Raw genomic sequence first — 17291 nt, 5'->3', positions numbered from 1 at the left:
ACACATTAGAAAAAAAAGTTTAAAAAAAAAAAGTGATTGCCTACCTTCCTACCCTATTTTTTGGGGCTATGTTACCGTAACCACACCTTTTTTTTTTTTTTTGCCTTACGCTGAACAACATGTGTCATCATGTTTCTAAAAAGTGAACTCTTGCTGGAGTTTTTGTAAGTCTTAGTTTGTCAAGATTTGTCATTTATGTGTATGTTTTCTAGTTGCATTCATGTATGTTTTCTAGCTGCATGCACGGAGACTGCGTGGTCATCAAATGATAAGGCAACAGAGAAGGGGTAATTAGGGATGATGTGTTAGTTAATTAGCACACTTTGGTATCAGGCAAACAATGTAATGTCCCAGTGACAGTTGCTGGTGGCAATTTCAGCATTAGAATCAGTCTTTTAAAAATTAATTTTCCTATAGTATAATTTCAAATTTGTATCTGAATGAAAGAAATTGTAATTTCATCCAGTCTACAATTTCCACAGCAGACTCAATGACTCATTTGCCTGTCTGTTAAAAATGAAAATGTTTAGTTTCATTTATGAATGGTTGTTTTTAGTTCATTGATTATTCATGAATCACTCTGCAGTTCATGGAAATGGTTCATAACAATACTTCATGAAGGAATCATTAGTTCATGAATGTCATTTGGTCAGGGTTCTGATGAAGTAAAATGGTGTTTCTGATTTCAGAGGATGAATTGAAGGGGTGGAGTAGCTAGCTTCTGACAGATACTGCTGAGACGTGAAGCCGCCAACCACCATCATGCGTCCTCGCCTGTCTGTGCGCACCCTCAAGCGCCTCCTCTTCGCCGGGGCGGCAGTAGGAGGTGTTGGGGCTGTCATCGTCACCGTAGTGCCAGAGGTGGCCTCCCGGTTCCATGTGAGTTATGTGGTTATTGAAATTGATCAATAGTTTATAATTATGTCTGGAATGTAATGTTATAACAGGGGTGCGTAAAAACAACAACACAAACAGTCGGTTCACCTGTGACAACTCTGAAGACTGACAGGGCATAAGGAATGTGAAAACCATTCGCCCGCTCATCTGGCGGAAGGCTTATAAAGTTTCACTTTCAAAGTGTATTCCACATTTCTTTCGTATTCAACTTTAGTCAATTGTTATTTGGAATGATGAACCGGTAACATTTCTGGCTGACGAATGACTTTTCTTGGGTCACCAGTCTGGTGGGCATGCAAGTTCAAACTTCTGGTTTTCAGCATGCACCCTTGTTCTAACATTGCTGAGCAGATGCGGGGCTGGAAAGGGGAAAGGAAGGGTATTTCAGGAAAGTGCACATATCCTTTTTCATTAATTGTGCATACCCAAAGGGACTCAATTTTCAAATATATTATATGATCAAGCTGAGGAAAAAAGAATTGGGTAGTAGGAATGGCATGCATTCAAGTGGATTGCAAGCTTGAGCTTTTAGATGTACTGCTGACAGTTCATGAAATTGTGATTGAACTCAGGAAATTGAGGCCTCGTATTCCAAAATGGCGGAGAAGGTTGGTCTTGACAAACGGTTGCCGAATACTGTAAGTATGCATGCAGCTCTGATGTTGAAGTTTCTGTGTTTGTTTTTGGTATACAAATTACAATATAATAAAGTGAATCAGTTCAAAAGATGTGTTAAAATGTCAGCTAATGAAAATGTAACCTTTCTGGATACTTTATATGATTAAAACTGAGTTTGTAATGTGTTAATGTCATGTGGATGAAAAAAAGTTCATGCAAACTGGTGTAATTCTAATAAAATATACAATGCATATCAGATATTATACATGTATGTATGTTTTTTTTGCGATGAGAAATAATCCCTGAAAAACCATGGGCACTATTCACATAGTGTGATACCGGCAGTAAGATATAACTTGACGATAAAGATGCTGCATTGATGAAGAAGTTCTTGAAAAAAAAGTATTGTGCAAACAGTTAAATATATGCTGAGGACTTGATTTAGGAGAGAAAAGCAGTGACTGGACAACAAATGTTGCATGTTTTTTCTCTTTAGAGTCTCATGGAACAGGTTGGTTTTGTTTTGTTGATTTATTTTATTAATGTTTGACTCCCCTGAGTAATTAGGAGAGTCTTAGGAATGAGCAGACTGTTAGGCCGTCCGTACAGAAAAAACTTAACGTTGGGATTATTTTGGATGTTTTTGAAGCTAGAGCTTTGAAACTTTGCATATTTCTAGAAAGTGTAGCGTGACGTGTTAATTCTAAAAACTCTTCGGAGTCTTCCAGGGGAATCAGCAGGCACAAAAGTGTTTCCATAGTGGCTCGATGACCGTGACTTTGGCATCATATTAGCAGTGAACAAGTCTCGCAAGGCGAAATTACTACATTTAGTCAAGCTGTGGAAATCACAGAATGAAACTGAACGCACTGCATTTTTTCACAATGACCGTAGTCCGCCGCTCGTGCAAAACGCAGTGAAACTGACGAGACTGTTTAGCGCGGAAGTGGTTTCGCTGTGCTGCATAGCATTCTTTTCTGTACCTCTCTTCGTTTTAACTTTCTGAGCGTGTTTTTAATCCAAACATATCATATCTATATGTTTTTGGAATCAGGAACCGACAAGGAATAAGATGAAATTGTTTTTAAATCGATTTCGGAAATTTGATTTTGATCATAATTTTTATATTTTTAATTTTGAGAGCTTGTTTTTAATCCGAATATAACATATTTATATGTTTTTGGAATCAGAAATTAATGAAGAATAAGATGAACGTAAATTTGGATCGTTTTATCAACAACAAAAATTTAATTACAATTTTCTGATTTTTAATGACCAAAGTCATGAATTAATTAAGCCACCAAGCTGAAATGCAATACTGAAGTCCGGCCTTTGTCAAAGATTGCTTGGCCAAAATGTCAATCAATTTGATTGAAAAATGAGAGTGTGACAGAGCCGCCTCAACTTTTACAAAAAGCCGGATATGACGTCATCAAAAACATTTATCGAAAAAATGAAAAAAACGTCCGGGGATATCATACCCAGGAACTCTCATGTCAAATTTCATAAAGATCGGTCCAGTAGTTTACTCTGAATCGTTCTACACACACACACGCACACACACACAGACACACATACACCACGACCCTCGTCTCGATTCCCCCTCTATGTTAAAACATTTATTTAGTCAAAACTTGACTAAATGTAAAAAGCAGATCCCTGTCAGACTAGCCTGACACAACCTCATTTACATGATATACACACGGGTGGTTTGAACGATATTGTTATTTCATGCATGGTCTGTCTCATGTATGTAGGACTAGATGAATACCCGCTTCGCCGGGTACAGCTTCGCCGGTAAGAAGTCGAGCCGAATACCCGGCTGCGCCGAAGGAAGGGAGATAAACGCGCAAAACACTGGAGAAGAGTAAAAATAGTATAACGGGAATATGGATTGAGCGTTGTCAACAGTGACCTTGTAAAAATAGAAACGGGAATATGGATTGACGCCACACGTCTTTTCCTGTTTCATTTGCATTATTTGTTTTATTCCATTATGTGTAGAGTAACCCCTTGACAATTAATGTCTGTTATTTCTCTACAGGTGTTCTCTTATTATCACTTGTTCATTTTGTTTTGTTTCAGTTGTTTGAGCAGAGATCTATCGGTTGCTCATTTTACTGAGTTTATTTTAAGTCAGTTGTTAAGAATTTCTCTGTGTGCGGTTTTATTCAGTTATGTTTATCTAAAACTAGATTGATTATCATAAAATGATTAAGATGATTTTCTTTGACCTATAACCAATCCAACAGGGTGCTTTTCATGAAAGGCGGACCTTTATAAACTAAATTATTCTTTCGTTTTTAAATATTTGTGTTCTGTTCTCGGACATCCTAACGCCCACCTGTTTTTTAGTGTTTACATACGTACATGCTTTAGATAGTCAGTGGCAATGTGATTGAGCAGCCTGGTTTACTTTGGACTTTGTTGCGACATGTGAAAGTTCGTGAAACGGACTGTGCAAGTCTCATATATGTCCCCAGTGAGGATTATATGTGCCTAAACTATTGTTAGAAGATCTGTACAGGTACACGGGAAATCAACTTGCACTTGCTTTGATCACAAACAATTGTGCATTTTCATTATTATGTTACAGATGGGCTACAGAATAAGTGCTTATAAAGAACATAACGCAGATAAATATTCTAATAGCTGTATTTGTCAAGGTCTTTGAATACATTTACAAGCCACCAAGTGCATTCTGACTTCTGAGAGATATTAAGGCACTCTTTGGTGACAACAACATTTTGGTGATACGGAGATTGACAAACTACTGTGCTGTTCAAGAGATTGTAAAAATGCATCACTGAAAAGACAAATGAATTTTTGTTCCAGCCCAGCGGGAGTGTGATGGCCTTTGAAGATCAGCGCAAACAGATGTACAATCCTCTGCCACCTCGGAAGGACATCCTCAAGTCTTTGGAGGAGGAAGAGTTTGACATACTGGTCATTGGCGGCGGTGCGACTGGCACCGGGGTGGCCTTGGATGCAGTTACTAGGGGTAAATTTAAGCCCTTGTTCTACCTCTGTTGTTTTCTAACTCCTTTTTGATATCATATTAACAGAAAAAGCACTCTGCTCACTTTGTACGAACATACACAAGAAATTAGTTTAGTTCCTAGAAGAGCTACATTATGGAACTCTGAGAAAATTAGGTCTTATATTTATAAAGGAGGGAGTCATATAATGGAGGTATTAATTTATAGACTTTATGAAAATAGAAGATCTCATCATTGTGGATAACACAATATTTCTGTGCATGCACTGAGGAACACATGGGAATCTGAAGTTCATGAATGAAATGATTCTAGATGTGTCAGTTTTACTCATGAATTCTTCTGAAGATCTCGCTTTTAGTCTGTGAACAAAATGATACCGAGCTGTTCACACAGACACACAGGAGTCTGACGTTCCTAAATGAAATGATTATAGATGGATGATGTTGACTGCAGGGCTGAAGACTAGTCTGGTGGAGAAGTTTGACTTTGCTTCTGGCACCAGCAGCCGCAGCACCAAACTCATCCATGGGGGAGTCCGTTATTTGCAGAAGGCCATTTTTAACCTTGACATTGAACAGGTATGCAAAGCCTTTGATTATTAATTTCCCTGCTGGTGGCAATTTGGGAATGCTTAAAACCTGATTAAATTACATATTCTTACTCCGAGTCACATATTTAGCATTGACGCAGTCGAGATGCTAGGTAAACTGAAACGCTATCCCGTCTATAGTCTAAGGGAAGCAACCCAAGCTAAAAAAGTAGCAAGCTTGCTACCCTGGGTTGCCTCCCGTAGCGTGTCACGCCACAGATCTCGTACCCAGTACGAGACACCCTCATTCGACATCTTTCAGCCAGAGAGACAGGTCGTGCTGATTTCGCTCCTAGGCTGTTGTTTGCTGTCTGCTTGACACCCACCGGCCTTGGCTCCCCGTCTGCTCATTGCTGTTTCTAGCGGTGAGATCGTTTCATTTTGTTGTTGTTTGCATTGCCATTCTGCTGAGAATTTTCTCGTCCGCGGACTTGTGAATTTTACTCGGTAGTTTGTTGCTGTGGCCGCCATTTTGGTCGCCATTTTTCGCTTACACGTGGTGTTTTTCGCTGGTTAGTTTGGGTCCGTGCTCGGACTTTTAGCGTTGACCAGTAGCACTATTACCTCCTTGTAACTTGTACTTTGTGCTAGTTTATTCTGCTGAAATTTTACGTCCTAGAGACTTGTGTATTTTCAGTAGTCTGTTTTTCTTGCGCGACAGCATGTCGGATAGTGAGAAAAAGAGAGCGGCTAAGGCCGAGAGTAAGGGCAAAGGCCCTGGCAAACCTAAGTCCTCGGCTTCTACTTCTTCGGCTAGGAACCCCACGGTTCACGTTTCTGACCCGAAGACTAACTTCGTTTTTTCGGTGCCCATTTCGGCGCCGGAGGAGACTTCGTCTGGCTCGCGGGCGGCGGGCGTTTCTACTACCACGTCCGTTTTGACCCCGGTACCTGTGCCGGAGGCTGGCACTCTTGTGGCTAGCATTTTGTCCTCTTTGCTTCCAGAAATTCGGACGCTCGTGCGTTCAGAGATGGCGCGGACGGACCCTGTTTCCAGCTCTGCCTCCCTCCCGGGGGTGTGCGACCCTCGGTCGTTGGCTTCCTGTGTTCCTGCTGTTTCCGGTTCACCTGTCCAGCCTGCTGGCTTCGGCGTTGGTGCTGGAGGCCGTGAGCAGGGAAGCGTTTCTCTTCTCGGCCGGCGCTCGGTGGCTTCCGCTTGCGGGAGTGCACCTGCGCAGGTCCCTTTTGGGACACGGTCGTCGCAAGGTATGTGCTCGCAGCAGCCGTCCGCGGCAGCTGCACTTCCAGTTCCTGGAAGTAGTGGTTCACTGGACAGCGGACAGACCATGGTCCCTGCCGGTTTGAGCTACGAATTACGTAAGCAGTCGTTCACGGCAGCTTCCCTTCCGGCTCCGGCCGGAAGTAGTGGTTCACTGGAAAGCGGACAGACCATGGTCCCATCCGGTTCGAGCCACGAACTACGTAAGCAGTCGTTTACGGCAGCTTCTCTTCCGGTTCCGGCCGGAAGTGTTGGTTCACTGGTATGCGGACAGACCATGGTCCCTTCCGGTTCGAGCTTTGCCCAGTTTCAGCAGCCGTTTCCGGCAGCTGCCCTTCCTGCCTGGGCGGGAAGTGTGGGTCCAGCTGGTCGTGCACAGTCCTCTGTCACTTCCGGTTCCGGCCTAGGGCTTCCGGGTTGTAGCTGGCAGACTCCACAGCCATGGCATAGCTATGCCGTTGCGTCTGCTCTTCCGGCTCCTCCCGGTTCTTCCGGTTCGGTTCTCGCCGCGTCCGTTGGGATGCCGGCGGATTTCGAATTCGGTCGTTCTCCTGGGCATTCGGGCTTTCTGCCTCTGTTGGATCAGCAGCAGCCACACACTCCGGTGGTGTCTGCTAGCTCCTCCCTTCAGCTGCCTTCGGTTGCTGGCGTTTCTCACCCTCCTCTTAGCCAGGGTGTGAGTTTCGTTGATGACCAACAGGAGGGGCGTTTGGCTTCCGGCCTGTCCTCGCAGCGTCATTTGTCGGGTTCCTTGGGCTATGAGCCATCCCCGTCATGTGGCGTTTCGGACCTTGGGTCTGTGGACGAGGAGCAGCTGCCTTCGGCGGCTCCGGCCAGCTTCAGGGTAGCGCTTGAAGCGGCCGCGGAAGTCACTTCGCGATATTTCCCGGAAGGGGCTTCGTCTTCGACCACGCCTTCGGCGTCGGGTCCGTCGGCGATGGCAGACTTCCGGTGGGCGAAGGAGGAGGACAGCTACTTCCGGTTTGAAGAATCACCGTCAGTGGCTTTCCAGCTTTCTCGTTTGTTCGCCAAGCCCGCTCCTGCCGGCAGCGGGTTGCCTCCAGCAGCAGTTCCGCTTCTGGTGCCGTATGGCACAGCTCCGGAACATGCTTTGCCTTATCTGGCTGCTGCAACACAGGCAGACTTCTTCGTGCCCTTGGCGGCTCAAAGGAAGTTGCCTTGGCCTAAGGCTTCACGGAACCTTCTTTCGTCTTTTGCTCTGCCGCGTGCGCCGCTTCCGGTCACGCCGGCATTGCTACCTCTTTTGACGAAGCCTTTGAAGAAGGATTCCGTTCTCCCTCTTTCGGAGCAGTCTCTCCTGTCCTCTGAGGAGGTGGGAAGGCAGCTCCTGGAACTCAGTTCCATTTCGGAGACTATCCTGCGGGCTCTTTCACGTGCTCTTACAGAATCTTTGGCTCCCTTTACCTTGAGTAAGGAGCAAGATTCGGAGGACGTATCCACACTCCTCTCCACGCTGGCAAGGGTGAACGAGGAACAAATGAGATTGTCCTCTCTGCAGTACGTACATTTTGTCTCGTGCAGAAGGGACTTGTTTCTCACCCACTCCCAGTTCTCTGAGGAGTCGACGAGAAACACTCTCAGATCGTCGCCCTTGGTGGATGGTGCTCTCTTCGGCAACCTGGCCGCTGATGCCAGGAAGCAGGAGATCGACACCAACAGAGAACAGCAGTTCTCTTCCTTTGCGCTTCAGTCCCTGAAGCAGCCCAAGCAGGCTGCTCCTCAGCAGGCTCAGCACAAACAGGCTAAGACCTCTGCTCAGGCACATCCTGCTTCCCGGAAAAGATCTATTGCCCCTTCCCGCGGGTCGGGCAAGAGATCTTTTTCGAGGAGGGGTAGGGGCTCTTCCAGTGGAAAGCCCCACCCCCAATGAAGCGTTCCCGGCTTCACGCCCCCCCCGCCCTCCACCTTGGTGATGGCGGGGGGCCTTGCTCGGGCACTCCCACATTGGCTGGCCGCCATACGCAGCCGATGGTTAGTGGGTGTTGTGAAGTCGGGATTCCGCTTGCTTTGGCTGGGGGACAAGGCCCCTCTTACCAGGTGTCCTCCAGCCTTCAAGCCCCCCTTCTCACAGGAGGCAAGGGCCGTCCTCCAGTCGGAGGTTGCCTCACTGATAGAGAAGGGCGCGGTGGAAGCGGTCTCGGACCACAGCTCCCCGGGGTTTTATGGACGGCTTTTCGCGGTCCCCAAAGCTTCGGGAGCTTGGCGTCCTGTCTTGGATCTTTCGTTTCTCAACAAGTTTTTGAGAACGATTCGATTCAAGATGGAGACTCCTGCCTCGGTTCGGGACGCTCTCCGCCCAGGAGACTGGGTGACCTCGATCGACTTGACGGATGCGTACTTCCATATTCTGGTGCATCCCGCCGACCGGAAATGGCTCCGTTTCCGGTGGGCCAGTCAAGTCTACCAGTTCCGCGCACTGCCTTTTGGGCTGTCCCTTGCCCCATGGATCTTTACCATGGTGGTGAGGCAGCTTTGCGCGCTGGTGAGGTCACAGGGAGTGCGGCTGCGAGCATACCTCGACGACTGGCTCATCATGGGCCAGAGCGAGGCTCTCTGCAGGCAGCACACTCTCTTGGTTCTCCGAGAGGCCAGCTTGCTGGGATTCTCGGTCAACCAGACGAAGTCAGAGCTCGTGCCGTCTCAGTCATTCACTTACCTGGGGATGACGTTCAATACGGTCACCTGGACTGTCCAGCCTTCGCAGAAGCGGGTGGACAAGCTCCAGGCTCTCATCCGCTCTACTTCGCTTCTCCTGAGAGCTTCCCTTCGGACTTTGGCCTCCATCCTGGGGCAGATGGAGTCCATGGCCCTGCTGGTTCCACTAGGGAGAGCTCACAAACGCCCGCTTCAGCACGCGCTGAAGCCGTTGGTGGACTCTCCTTGTGTGGATTGGAACACTCTGGTTCCCCTGGGGGATTGGTTCCAGGCTGCAACCCTCCCGTGGCTGGACTCGGGATGGGTATGCAGGGGGGTTCCCATTGTTCCCCCCCTCCCAACATGGACCTGTTCACAGACGCGTCCTTGCTGGGTTGGGGGGCTCACACGGACCGGCTCACGGCCTCCGGACTGTGGTCTGCGGAACAGAGCACATGGCACATCAACTCGCTAGAGTTGGAGGCCGTGTTCCTTGCTCTGGTCGCGTTCCTCCCTTCCCTGGCAGCCAAGCGTGTGCGTCTGTTCACGGACAATACGACAGTGGCTGCCTACGTGAACAAGCAGGGAGGTTCGCGGTCCCCCACTCTCTCCCGCAGAACGTGCGAGATCCTCTCCTGGTGCTCCCAGCGGGAGATATCTCTCTCAGCGCGTTACCTGCCAGGGAGCCTCAACACACTGGCGGACGCGCTCAGCCGCTCCGACAGGGTGTTGCAGGCGGAATGGACCATCACGCATGGTGCCCTTCTCCGCCTTTGGGCTGTGGCCCCGAAGCCTGTGGTGGATCTCTTCGCCACCAGATTCTCCAGGCGCCTTCCGGTGTTTGTCTCCCCCTTCCCCGATCCGGAAGCGTGGGGGACCAACGCCTTGGACATCCCCTGGACAGGGCTGGAGGCTTATGCCTTCCCACCCTTCCAGCTGCTCAGCCAAGTCCTCAGGAAGGCGGAATTGGAGAGGCCGTCCCTGCTTCTGGTCACCCCTCTGTGGCCGTCTCAGCCCTGGTTTCCGGACCTTCTGAGACTCGCACACGGCCCTCCAATTCCTCTGGCTCTGGTACCAGGCGAACTCGTTCAGCCTCGCACCGGAGTTCCTCACGAGCACCCGCAGTCTCTCAATCTTCACGCGTGGAGACTGTGAGGTCCGCTCTGAGGCGGTCTGGGGCTTCCGACCGCACTTTGGAGTTGGTGCAGCGCTCGCATAGGGCCTCTACCTCCTCAGTGTATTCGTCGCATTGGCGTGCCTGGGTCACCTGGTGTCAGGCTCATGGGCTGAACCCGGTGGCTCCTCGTACTATGCACGTAGCCAACCACTTAGCGGATTTGTCTTCCCAGGGGGCTTCTTCCTCCTCTTTGAAGGTTCGCAGGTCGGCGATTGCCTCGACTCTTAAACAGATCGGTCATACCATCAATGTTAGTGGAGTTGTCGCTGGGGTTATTAAGGGCGCGTCTTTGCAGGACGTTAAGCGCTCTCCTCTGCCCAAGTGGGATCTTTTCCTTGTCCTCGAGTTCTTGCGCTCGGCGGACTTCGAGCCTCTAGAGGGCTCTAGCCTCGCGAACCTTACTCGTAAGGCTCTGTTTTTGCTACTTCTGGCTTCGGCCCGCAGAGGTAGCGAGATACACGCTCTTTCAGGCAGTCCGCAGGACATCGGCCGAGAGCGTGACGGCTCCTTGTCTTTGCATTTCCGGGAGGCCTTTCTGGCCAAGAATCAGACACCGGATCAGCCTTCTCCCTGTGTTCTTGTGAGGCCCCTGTCTCATATTGTGGCACAAGATGACCCAGACATGGTCAATTGCCCGGTTAGGGCCCTGGAGGCATATTTAGCCCGGACTCAACCCATCAGGTCGAGCTCCCAGAAGCTCCTCTTTATTTCCTTGAATACGTCCATGGACAGAGATATCACGAGGACTACCTTGGCCAGGTGGGTGTCGGCTCTCATAAAACAAGCTTATGTGTGGAGTCTGGCACAAAAGGGGGGGGCTCAGCCTGCCTTCCCTCTCCAGTCGGCTAGAATGCACGAGTCCCGGGCATGGGCATCGTCATTGGCTGTTTTGAGGTCCCGAAGACTCGACGACGTCCTGCGCACAGCATACTGGCGTTCAGACGACGTCTTTATCTCGTTCTACTTGAGAGACATCGCCGCGGTATGCCGTGATGGCTCAAGGACCCTCCCCGCACTGGTGGCAGCGGGGCAATGCCTCTCCAGATCTTAACAGTGAGTTTGAAATTTTTACTTCTTACCCACCACCTTGTTGGAGTTATCTGCTAAATATGTGACTCGGAGTAAGAATATGTAATTTAATCGAAAATTTTTAATTAAATTTTCATTTGATTAATATACTTACCCGAGTCACATAAGTAATTCCCTCCCACCTTCCCCGCTTGTAGTTTCTTTGGATTCTAGAAGTCGAATGAGGGTGTCTCGTACTGGGTACGAGATCTGTGGCGTGACACGCTACGGGAGGCAACCCAGGGTAGCAAGCTTGCTACTTTTTTAGCTTGGGTTGCTTCCCTTAGACTATAGACGGGATAGCGTTTCAGTTTACCTAGCATCTCGACTGCGTCAATGCTAAATATGTGACTCGGGTAAGTATATTAATCAAATGAAAATTTAATTAAAAATTTTCGAATTCTAGCCATTTTTGTTTGTTCAGTCTTTTCACAGCTCTGATATATTCAAATCCACATTTTGTAATTTGACTAATACTGTAATAGTTGCTCAAAACAAAGTTCAATTTTAATGCTCTTGGACATGTTTGATCATAAGTCTGCAGGATTTGAAATGTAGAAATGCATGTCTTTTTTGCATTGTTTCAATCTGGTAGTTTAATCTCCTGTGCATCGAACGTCATTGGTTGGTAACACGTTGTCTTTCACTCTTCTTGCAGTACCGGATGGTGAAAGAATCCTTGACAGAGAGAGCAAACCTGCTGAACATTGCACCTCATCTTGCCAGTTCCTTTCCCATTATGCTCCCCGTATACAAGTAAGTGACTGAATTTTCCTGAATATATCATTACTAGATGATTACTCGCTTCGCCGGGTACCGGCTTCGCCGGGAAGAAGTAGAGCCGAATACCAGGCTGCGTCTGGGACCCGGCTTTGCCGGGTGTACGCCGGCTTTGCCGGCGCACGAAGGAAGGGAGATCTAAAAATAGTAACGTGCAGTGACCTTCTTAAAATAGTAACGGGAATATGGATTGACGCCACACGAAGGAAGGGAGATCTAAAAATAGTAATGTGCAGTGACCTTCTAAAAATAGTAACGTAGTAACGGGAATATGGATTGACGCCACACGAAGGAAGGGAGATAAACGCGCAAAACAAAACACTGGAGAAGATAAGGAAGAGTTACTGGGAATGGATATAGTGGATCTACAGAAAAACCAAAATCGTCTCAGCGCGCAGCGCTGAGAGCACGTGTTGAAATATCTCATTGATGAGGTTGTGTCCGGGGTGTAGTTGAATACGGTCTCCAAATTTGAAAAAGATCGACCGAGAACTTTGGCCGTGCATCGCGAACAGACACACAGACACACAGACACTAGTCGTATATATCTATATATATATACGACTAGTGTCTGTCTGTCTGTCTGTCTGTTCGCGATGCACGGCCAAAGTTCTCGGTGGATCTTTTTCAAATTTGGACACCGTATTCAGCTACACCCCGGACACAACCTCATCGATGAGATATTTCAACACGTGCTCTCAGCGCGCAGCGCTGTGCACGCTGAACCGATTTTTTTGTTTGTTTTTGTTGTTGTCGGAATCCACTACCAGTAACTCTTCCTTATCTTCTCCAGTGTTTTCAGCCGCGATTATCTCCCTTCCTCCGTGTTGCGTCAATCCATATTCCCGTTACTACGTTACTATTTTTAGAAGGTCACTGCACGTTACTATTTTTAGAAGGTCTCCAGTGTTTTGCGTGTTTATCTCCTTTCCTTCGTGCGCCGGCAAAGCCGGCGTACACCCGGCAAAGCCGGGTCCCAGGCGCAGCCTGGTATTCGGCTCTACTTCTTCCCGGCAAAGCGGGTAATCATCTAGTATATAGATAGCTGAGAGAAAAAGGCAAAGTGCTGTGACTTTTTGACTCACCTGAGCAATCAGGAGAATCAAAGTAATGCTCAATGTTAAAGGCTATATTATAATCTGGAAGCTAGGCCGTATGTTGAAAGAAGAAATTACTGTTGAGGCTGTCTTGGTTGTTATTAAAGCTATACATTTGAAACTTGCACACACCGCTAGATTTTAATAACCTCCAGACATGACACAAGTTTGGTTGACCTTTGTCAATTTTCAAGGTCACAGTTCGGGTAAAAGAATGGAAAATGATTAATTCCTGAAAGATTTATGCAGCTTAGAGCTTTGCAATTTCACACGCTTTCAGGGGTTGATTACCTCCAGACATGACACAAGCTTGGTAGACCATAGACACTGAAACTTAAAAATAACAAAGCAATAACCTTACTTTGAATGAAAGAAAAATCTGTTCTATGTGTTCAGATGGTGGCAGCTACCTTACTACTGGGCCGGAATCAAAATGTATGACGTTGTTGCCGGTCGCCAAGTCCTCAAGCCATCCTACATTTTGTCCAAGACCAAAGCCCTTGAACTCTTCCCTATGCTGAAGAAAGACAAACTTGTGGGCGCTCTTGTCTACTATGACGGTATGTTCTTTTGTTTCGCGTGGACTTTAAAATTGAATCCTTCAGTGACAAATATTGAAATAGTTGGCATGTGGATAAGAATGGAGATTTTGAGTAGCATTAGTATGAAAGATATCTAATGAACAACTTCTTTTTTATCCTTTTGGAGATGGACATGGCGGATCTGCTTGCTCTAAATCTTTCCAGAGTTTGTACACATGGACAAGGAGTACAAAATCCAGCAACAATCTTGTGTTCAACTTTTCCCACATGATAGCATTTATTGCTAAAAAGCAGATGACTAGCTTTTTACCTATCCTTTTTCTCTTCTTCTTTGTTCATGGGGTGAAACTCCCACTTTCACTTATGTTTTTTGTACGAGTGGATTTTTTTAAGTTTTTACCCCGCCATTCCGGCAGCATACACCAATTTCGGGGGAAGCATGCTGTGTATTTTTGTGTTTCCATAACCCACCGAACTTAACTCTGACATGGATTACAGGATCTTTTCCTTGCGCACTTGGTCTTGTGCTTGCATGTACACACGAAGGGAGATAAGGCACTAGCAGGTCTGCACATAATGTTGACCTGGGAGATCAGAAAAATATCCACCCTTAACCCACCAGGCAGCCACGGCCGGGATTTGAACTCACGACCTTCCGATTAGGAGGCGGATGTCTTATCCACTTCGCCACTTGGCCCGTTGCTTTTTTACCAATGATTGGGTTGCTTCTTCTCATCAGGTCAGCATGACGACGCGCGCATGAACGTGTCCCTGGCCATCACAGCGGTGCGTTATGGCGCTTCCGTGGCAAACTACACAGAAGTGGTCAGCCTGCTGAAAACAACCGATGATGATGGAAAGGAACGTGTGACTGGAGCGCACGTCAAGGACAGACTTTCGGGTAGAGAGTGGGACATCAAGGCTAAGTGTGTGATCAACGCCACTGGCCCCTACACGGATCGCATCCGTACTCTGGGCAAGGAGAACATCAAGAAAATCTGCCAGCCAAGCTCGGGAGTCCATGTTGTCTTGCCAGACTATTACAGGTTGATCTGAGAGAGTATTCCATGGGAAGATGCGTGAGACAGATGGGAGTTTGATGCGTTGCATTCTGCAGAGATGGAATCCATTACAGGGTTGCCTAATTGTGATTGTAAACAAACTGTTACATCAGTGTAGCACTGTGATTTCAAGACTAACCGCGTTAGTTGTTATGTGTTTCATTATGAAGCACAGCAGATGCTGTTGTGTGTGTCTTTGTATATGTCAGAAATGTTTGTTCAAAGTTTTCATTTGCATTTCTCTGTTTTAGCTTCTCAATGCTGTATATCACCTTACTTTTGATGTTTGACAGTTTGACAGCAACACAAACATAAAACGATAAAAGTCAAACAGGTGAAAATGTTCATTTGCAACTTTATGTTTTCAGCCCAGAGAGTATGGGACTACTTGATCCTTCCACCAGTGATGGTCGAGTCATTTTCTTCCTACCATGGCAGAAAGTCACAGTCGCAGGTTTGTTTCAGACTACTTGCACAGTTCTACCGAAAGTAGTGACTAATGAATAAAAAAAGTAACCCAGGGAATCAACAAACTTGACCATTGTATACAAATTGTATGTAAATAAATATGAGTGGAAGTTTCTTTGTAGAAATCCTACTACACAATTATTCCCAGGGTGTAAGCTTCAGCTGAGAAGAAAATAGCTTACTGATTCTTACTTTAATCGACTAGCATAAATATGTATGAACATGTAAAAACTGGTCTGCAGAAGGCTGTATAAATGCTTCTATTTATTCATATGTGAGAAGTCACCTGTTTGAAGTTAACAAAAATCTCTTTCAAGGACTAAATGTGTCAGCATATGAATGAAATAGGTGACCTCTTATTTATGCAGAATGGCTGTTTCATAACTTCATGTAATTCTCACCCTGTTTTTGTCTGACATTTTTGCTTGGTGCGTTTGACAGGCACAACGGACAGACCTTGCGATGTCTCAGACTACCCTCAGCCCTCAGAAGACGAGATCCAGTTTATTCTCAAAGAGATCCGCAATTACCTCAGTCCTGATGTGGAAGGTATTTAGCAACTTATTGAATATCATTTCATCTTTCATTTTCAGTAAAACAAAATTTCAGGTTTGATTTACTTTAGGTAAAGAAGCAATACAAAACTGAATAAGGAGTCTGATCAGACTGCCAGTGTCATTTCTACAAAAGAGGCTATATAATGGTTGGTTGTGGGGGGCAGGTAAATAGTTAGCGATGCAATGTGGTGCCAAAAGAAATGTTCCATGGTTTCCTAGAGGTAGCATGCAACTTTGCAAATTGAAGAGGAAGAAACAAGCTTTTCTTAGTTTTTCGTGTTCCATTTGAAAGAATATGAGTAACACAAGTATGAATTAACGTAGAGCATTGTATTTACTTCACTTGCAGTGCGCCGTGGTGACGTGTTGTCAGCATGGAGTGGAATTCGCCCACTGGTGTCAGACCCCAACAAGTCAGATACACAGTCCATCGCCAGAAATCACATCATTGAAGTCGCAGACAACAAGCTTATCACCATTGCAGGTCAGAAACGTGCTGATGAGTTGATTTACTGAAAGAGATGTTCATTGCACATGCATGGTTGACTAACTCAGAAATAGTGTGAATAACCTCAATGGTTGATTAAGTTTGATTCGTCAGAGGACTTTTTCTGAAGGAGATACGGAAATCACATGGTTTTGGATGTTGCTAAAAATGTGTGCCTTATTTGTCTTACACATCTGATACTTCGTGCATTGAGTGGACGAGAAGAAGAAGAAGATACTTCTTGCATCTGAGAAAACGGGGGCCTACTAAAGGGGATGTTGTCCATCAGGGGATCATAAGAGGGGTGTTCCACTGTACTGCTAAGTTCCCATACTCACAGACAAGAACATTAATTTTGTGTCACCAGGTGGCAAGTGGACCACGTACCGCTCCATGGCAGAAGAGACAGTGGACAGAGCCGTCATCGCGTGCGGTCTGCAACCCGCACAGAAGTGTTGTACCAAGGGACTGCTGCTGGATGGCGCCCATGGCTGGTCCCCCACCCTCTTCATCCGTCTGGTGCAGGACTTTGGTGTTGAGAACCAGGTAAAGAGCAGTTGCTTGTTTCTGTTTCTGTTTCCCTTTCTGTGTGTATCTGAGCATCTTCTTGCATTGAACTTCTTGTGTTTTTGAGTATGTATCTTTTTGTGAAGAGAACCAGGTTAACAACGCTCAGATGTTTATTTCTGTGAACATTCTTGTGTCTTTCTGTTCCATGTATGTCTTTTATCTCTGCATCTTTGCTTCTTGTGTTTTTCTGTATGTATCTATAATGTGATTCTGTTCATGTTAGTATGCACACGGTTGTCTCGATAGCCATTCTCTTTCCTAACAAAGGTATGGTAGGATGTACGCTCCCTGTATTGCTTTTGCTCTTTCTTTTCTCTCTTCAACTTGTCTTGCTGAATATATTAGTCTCCGTTAGTGTAAGTCTTGCCAGACTGTTTGTTTAGAAATAAGTTATCTCCTTCATCCCTTTTGTGGTTTTTTTCCTGCTTTTATTCATGCTTTTATGGGCATGCTCCTTTGTCATCATTATTTGTTCTCCTGTCCTGGCACTATTTCTCTCATGTGTGT

The 17291-nt window shown here is 46.4% G+C and overlaps 1 protein-coding gene across 6 annotated transcripts in view; it reads left to right on the top strand.

Annotated features, from left to right (window-relative positions):
* LOC138959119 (glycerol-3-phosphate dehydrogenase, mitochondrial-like) overlaps window positions 1–17291 on the top strand; it is a 51066-nt gene that overhangs the window by 1845 nt on the left and 31930 nt on the right. For 4 of the 6 annotated variants that reach the window (XM_070330473.1, XM_070330469.1, XM_070330476.1 and 1 more), the window contains exons 2-13: window positions 690–879; window positions 1470–1535; window positions 2012–2026; window positions 4351–4516; window positions 4968–5092; window positions 11881–11978; window positions 13496–13659; window positions 14381–14687; window positions 15071–15156; window positions 15612–15719; window positions 16077–16211; window positions 16582–16760. In XM_070330473.1, the coding sequence (XP_070186574.1) occupies window positions 763–879; window positions 1470–1535; window positions 2012–2026; window positions 4351–4516; window positions 4968–5092; window positions 11881–11978; window positions 13496–13659; window positions 14381–14687; window positions 15071–15156; window positions 15612–15719; window positions 16077–16211; window positions 16582–16760 (1566 nt within the window). In that variant the 5' untranslated portion in view covers window positions 690–762. Of the gene's footprint in view, window positions 1–689; window positions 880–1469; window positions 1536–2011; window positions 2027–4350; window positions 4517–4947; window positions 5093–11880; window positions 11979–13495; window positions 13660–14380; window positions 14688–15070; window positions 15157–15611; window positions 15720–16076; window positions 16212–16581; window positions 16761–17291 lie in introns of those variants that run through there. The other 2 variants (XM_070330470.1, XM_070330471.1) reach the window with 2 other exon arrangements.

The sequence above is a fragment of the Littorina saxatilis genome, linkage group LG2 (genome assembly GCF_037325665.1).
Source record: "Littorina saxatilis isolate snail1 linkage group LG2, US_GU_Lsax_2.0, whole genome shotgun sequence".
Classification (NCBI taxonomy): Eukaryota; Metazoa; Mollusca; class Gastropoda; order Littorinimorpha; family Littorinidae; genus Littorina; species Littorina saxatilis.
This window is presented reverse-complemented; position numbering and strand designations above follow the sequence as displayed.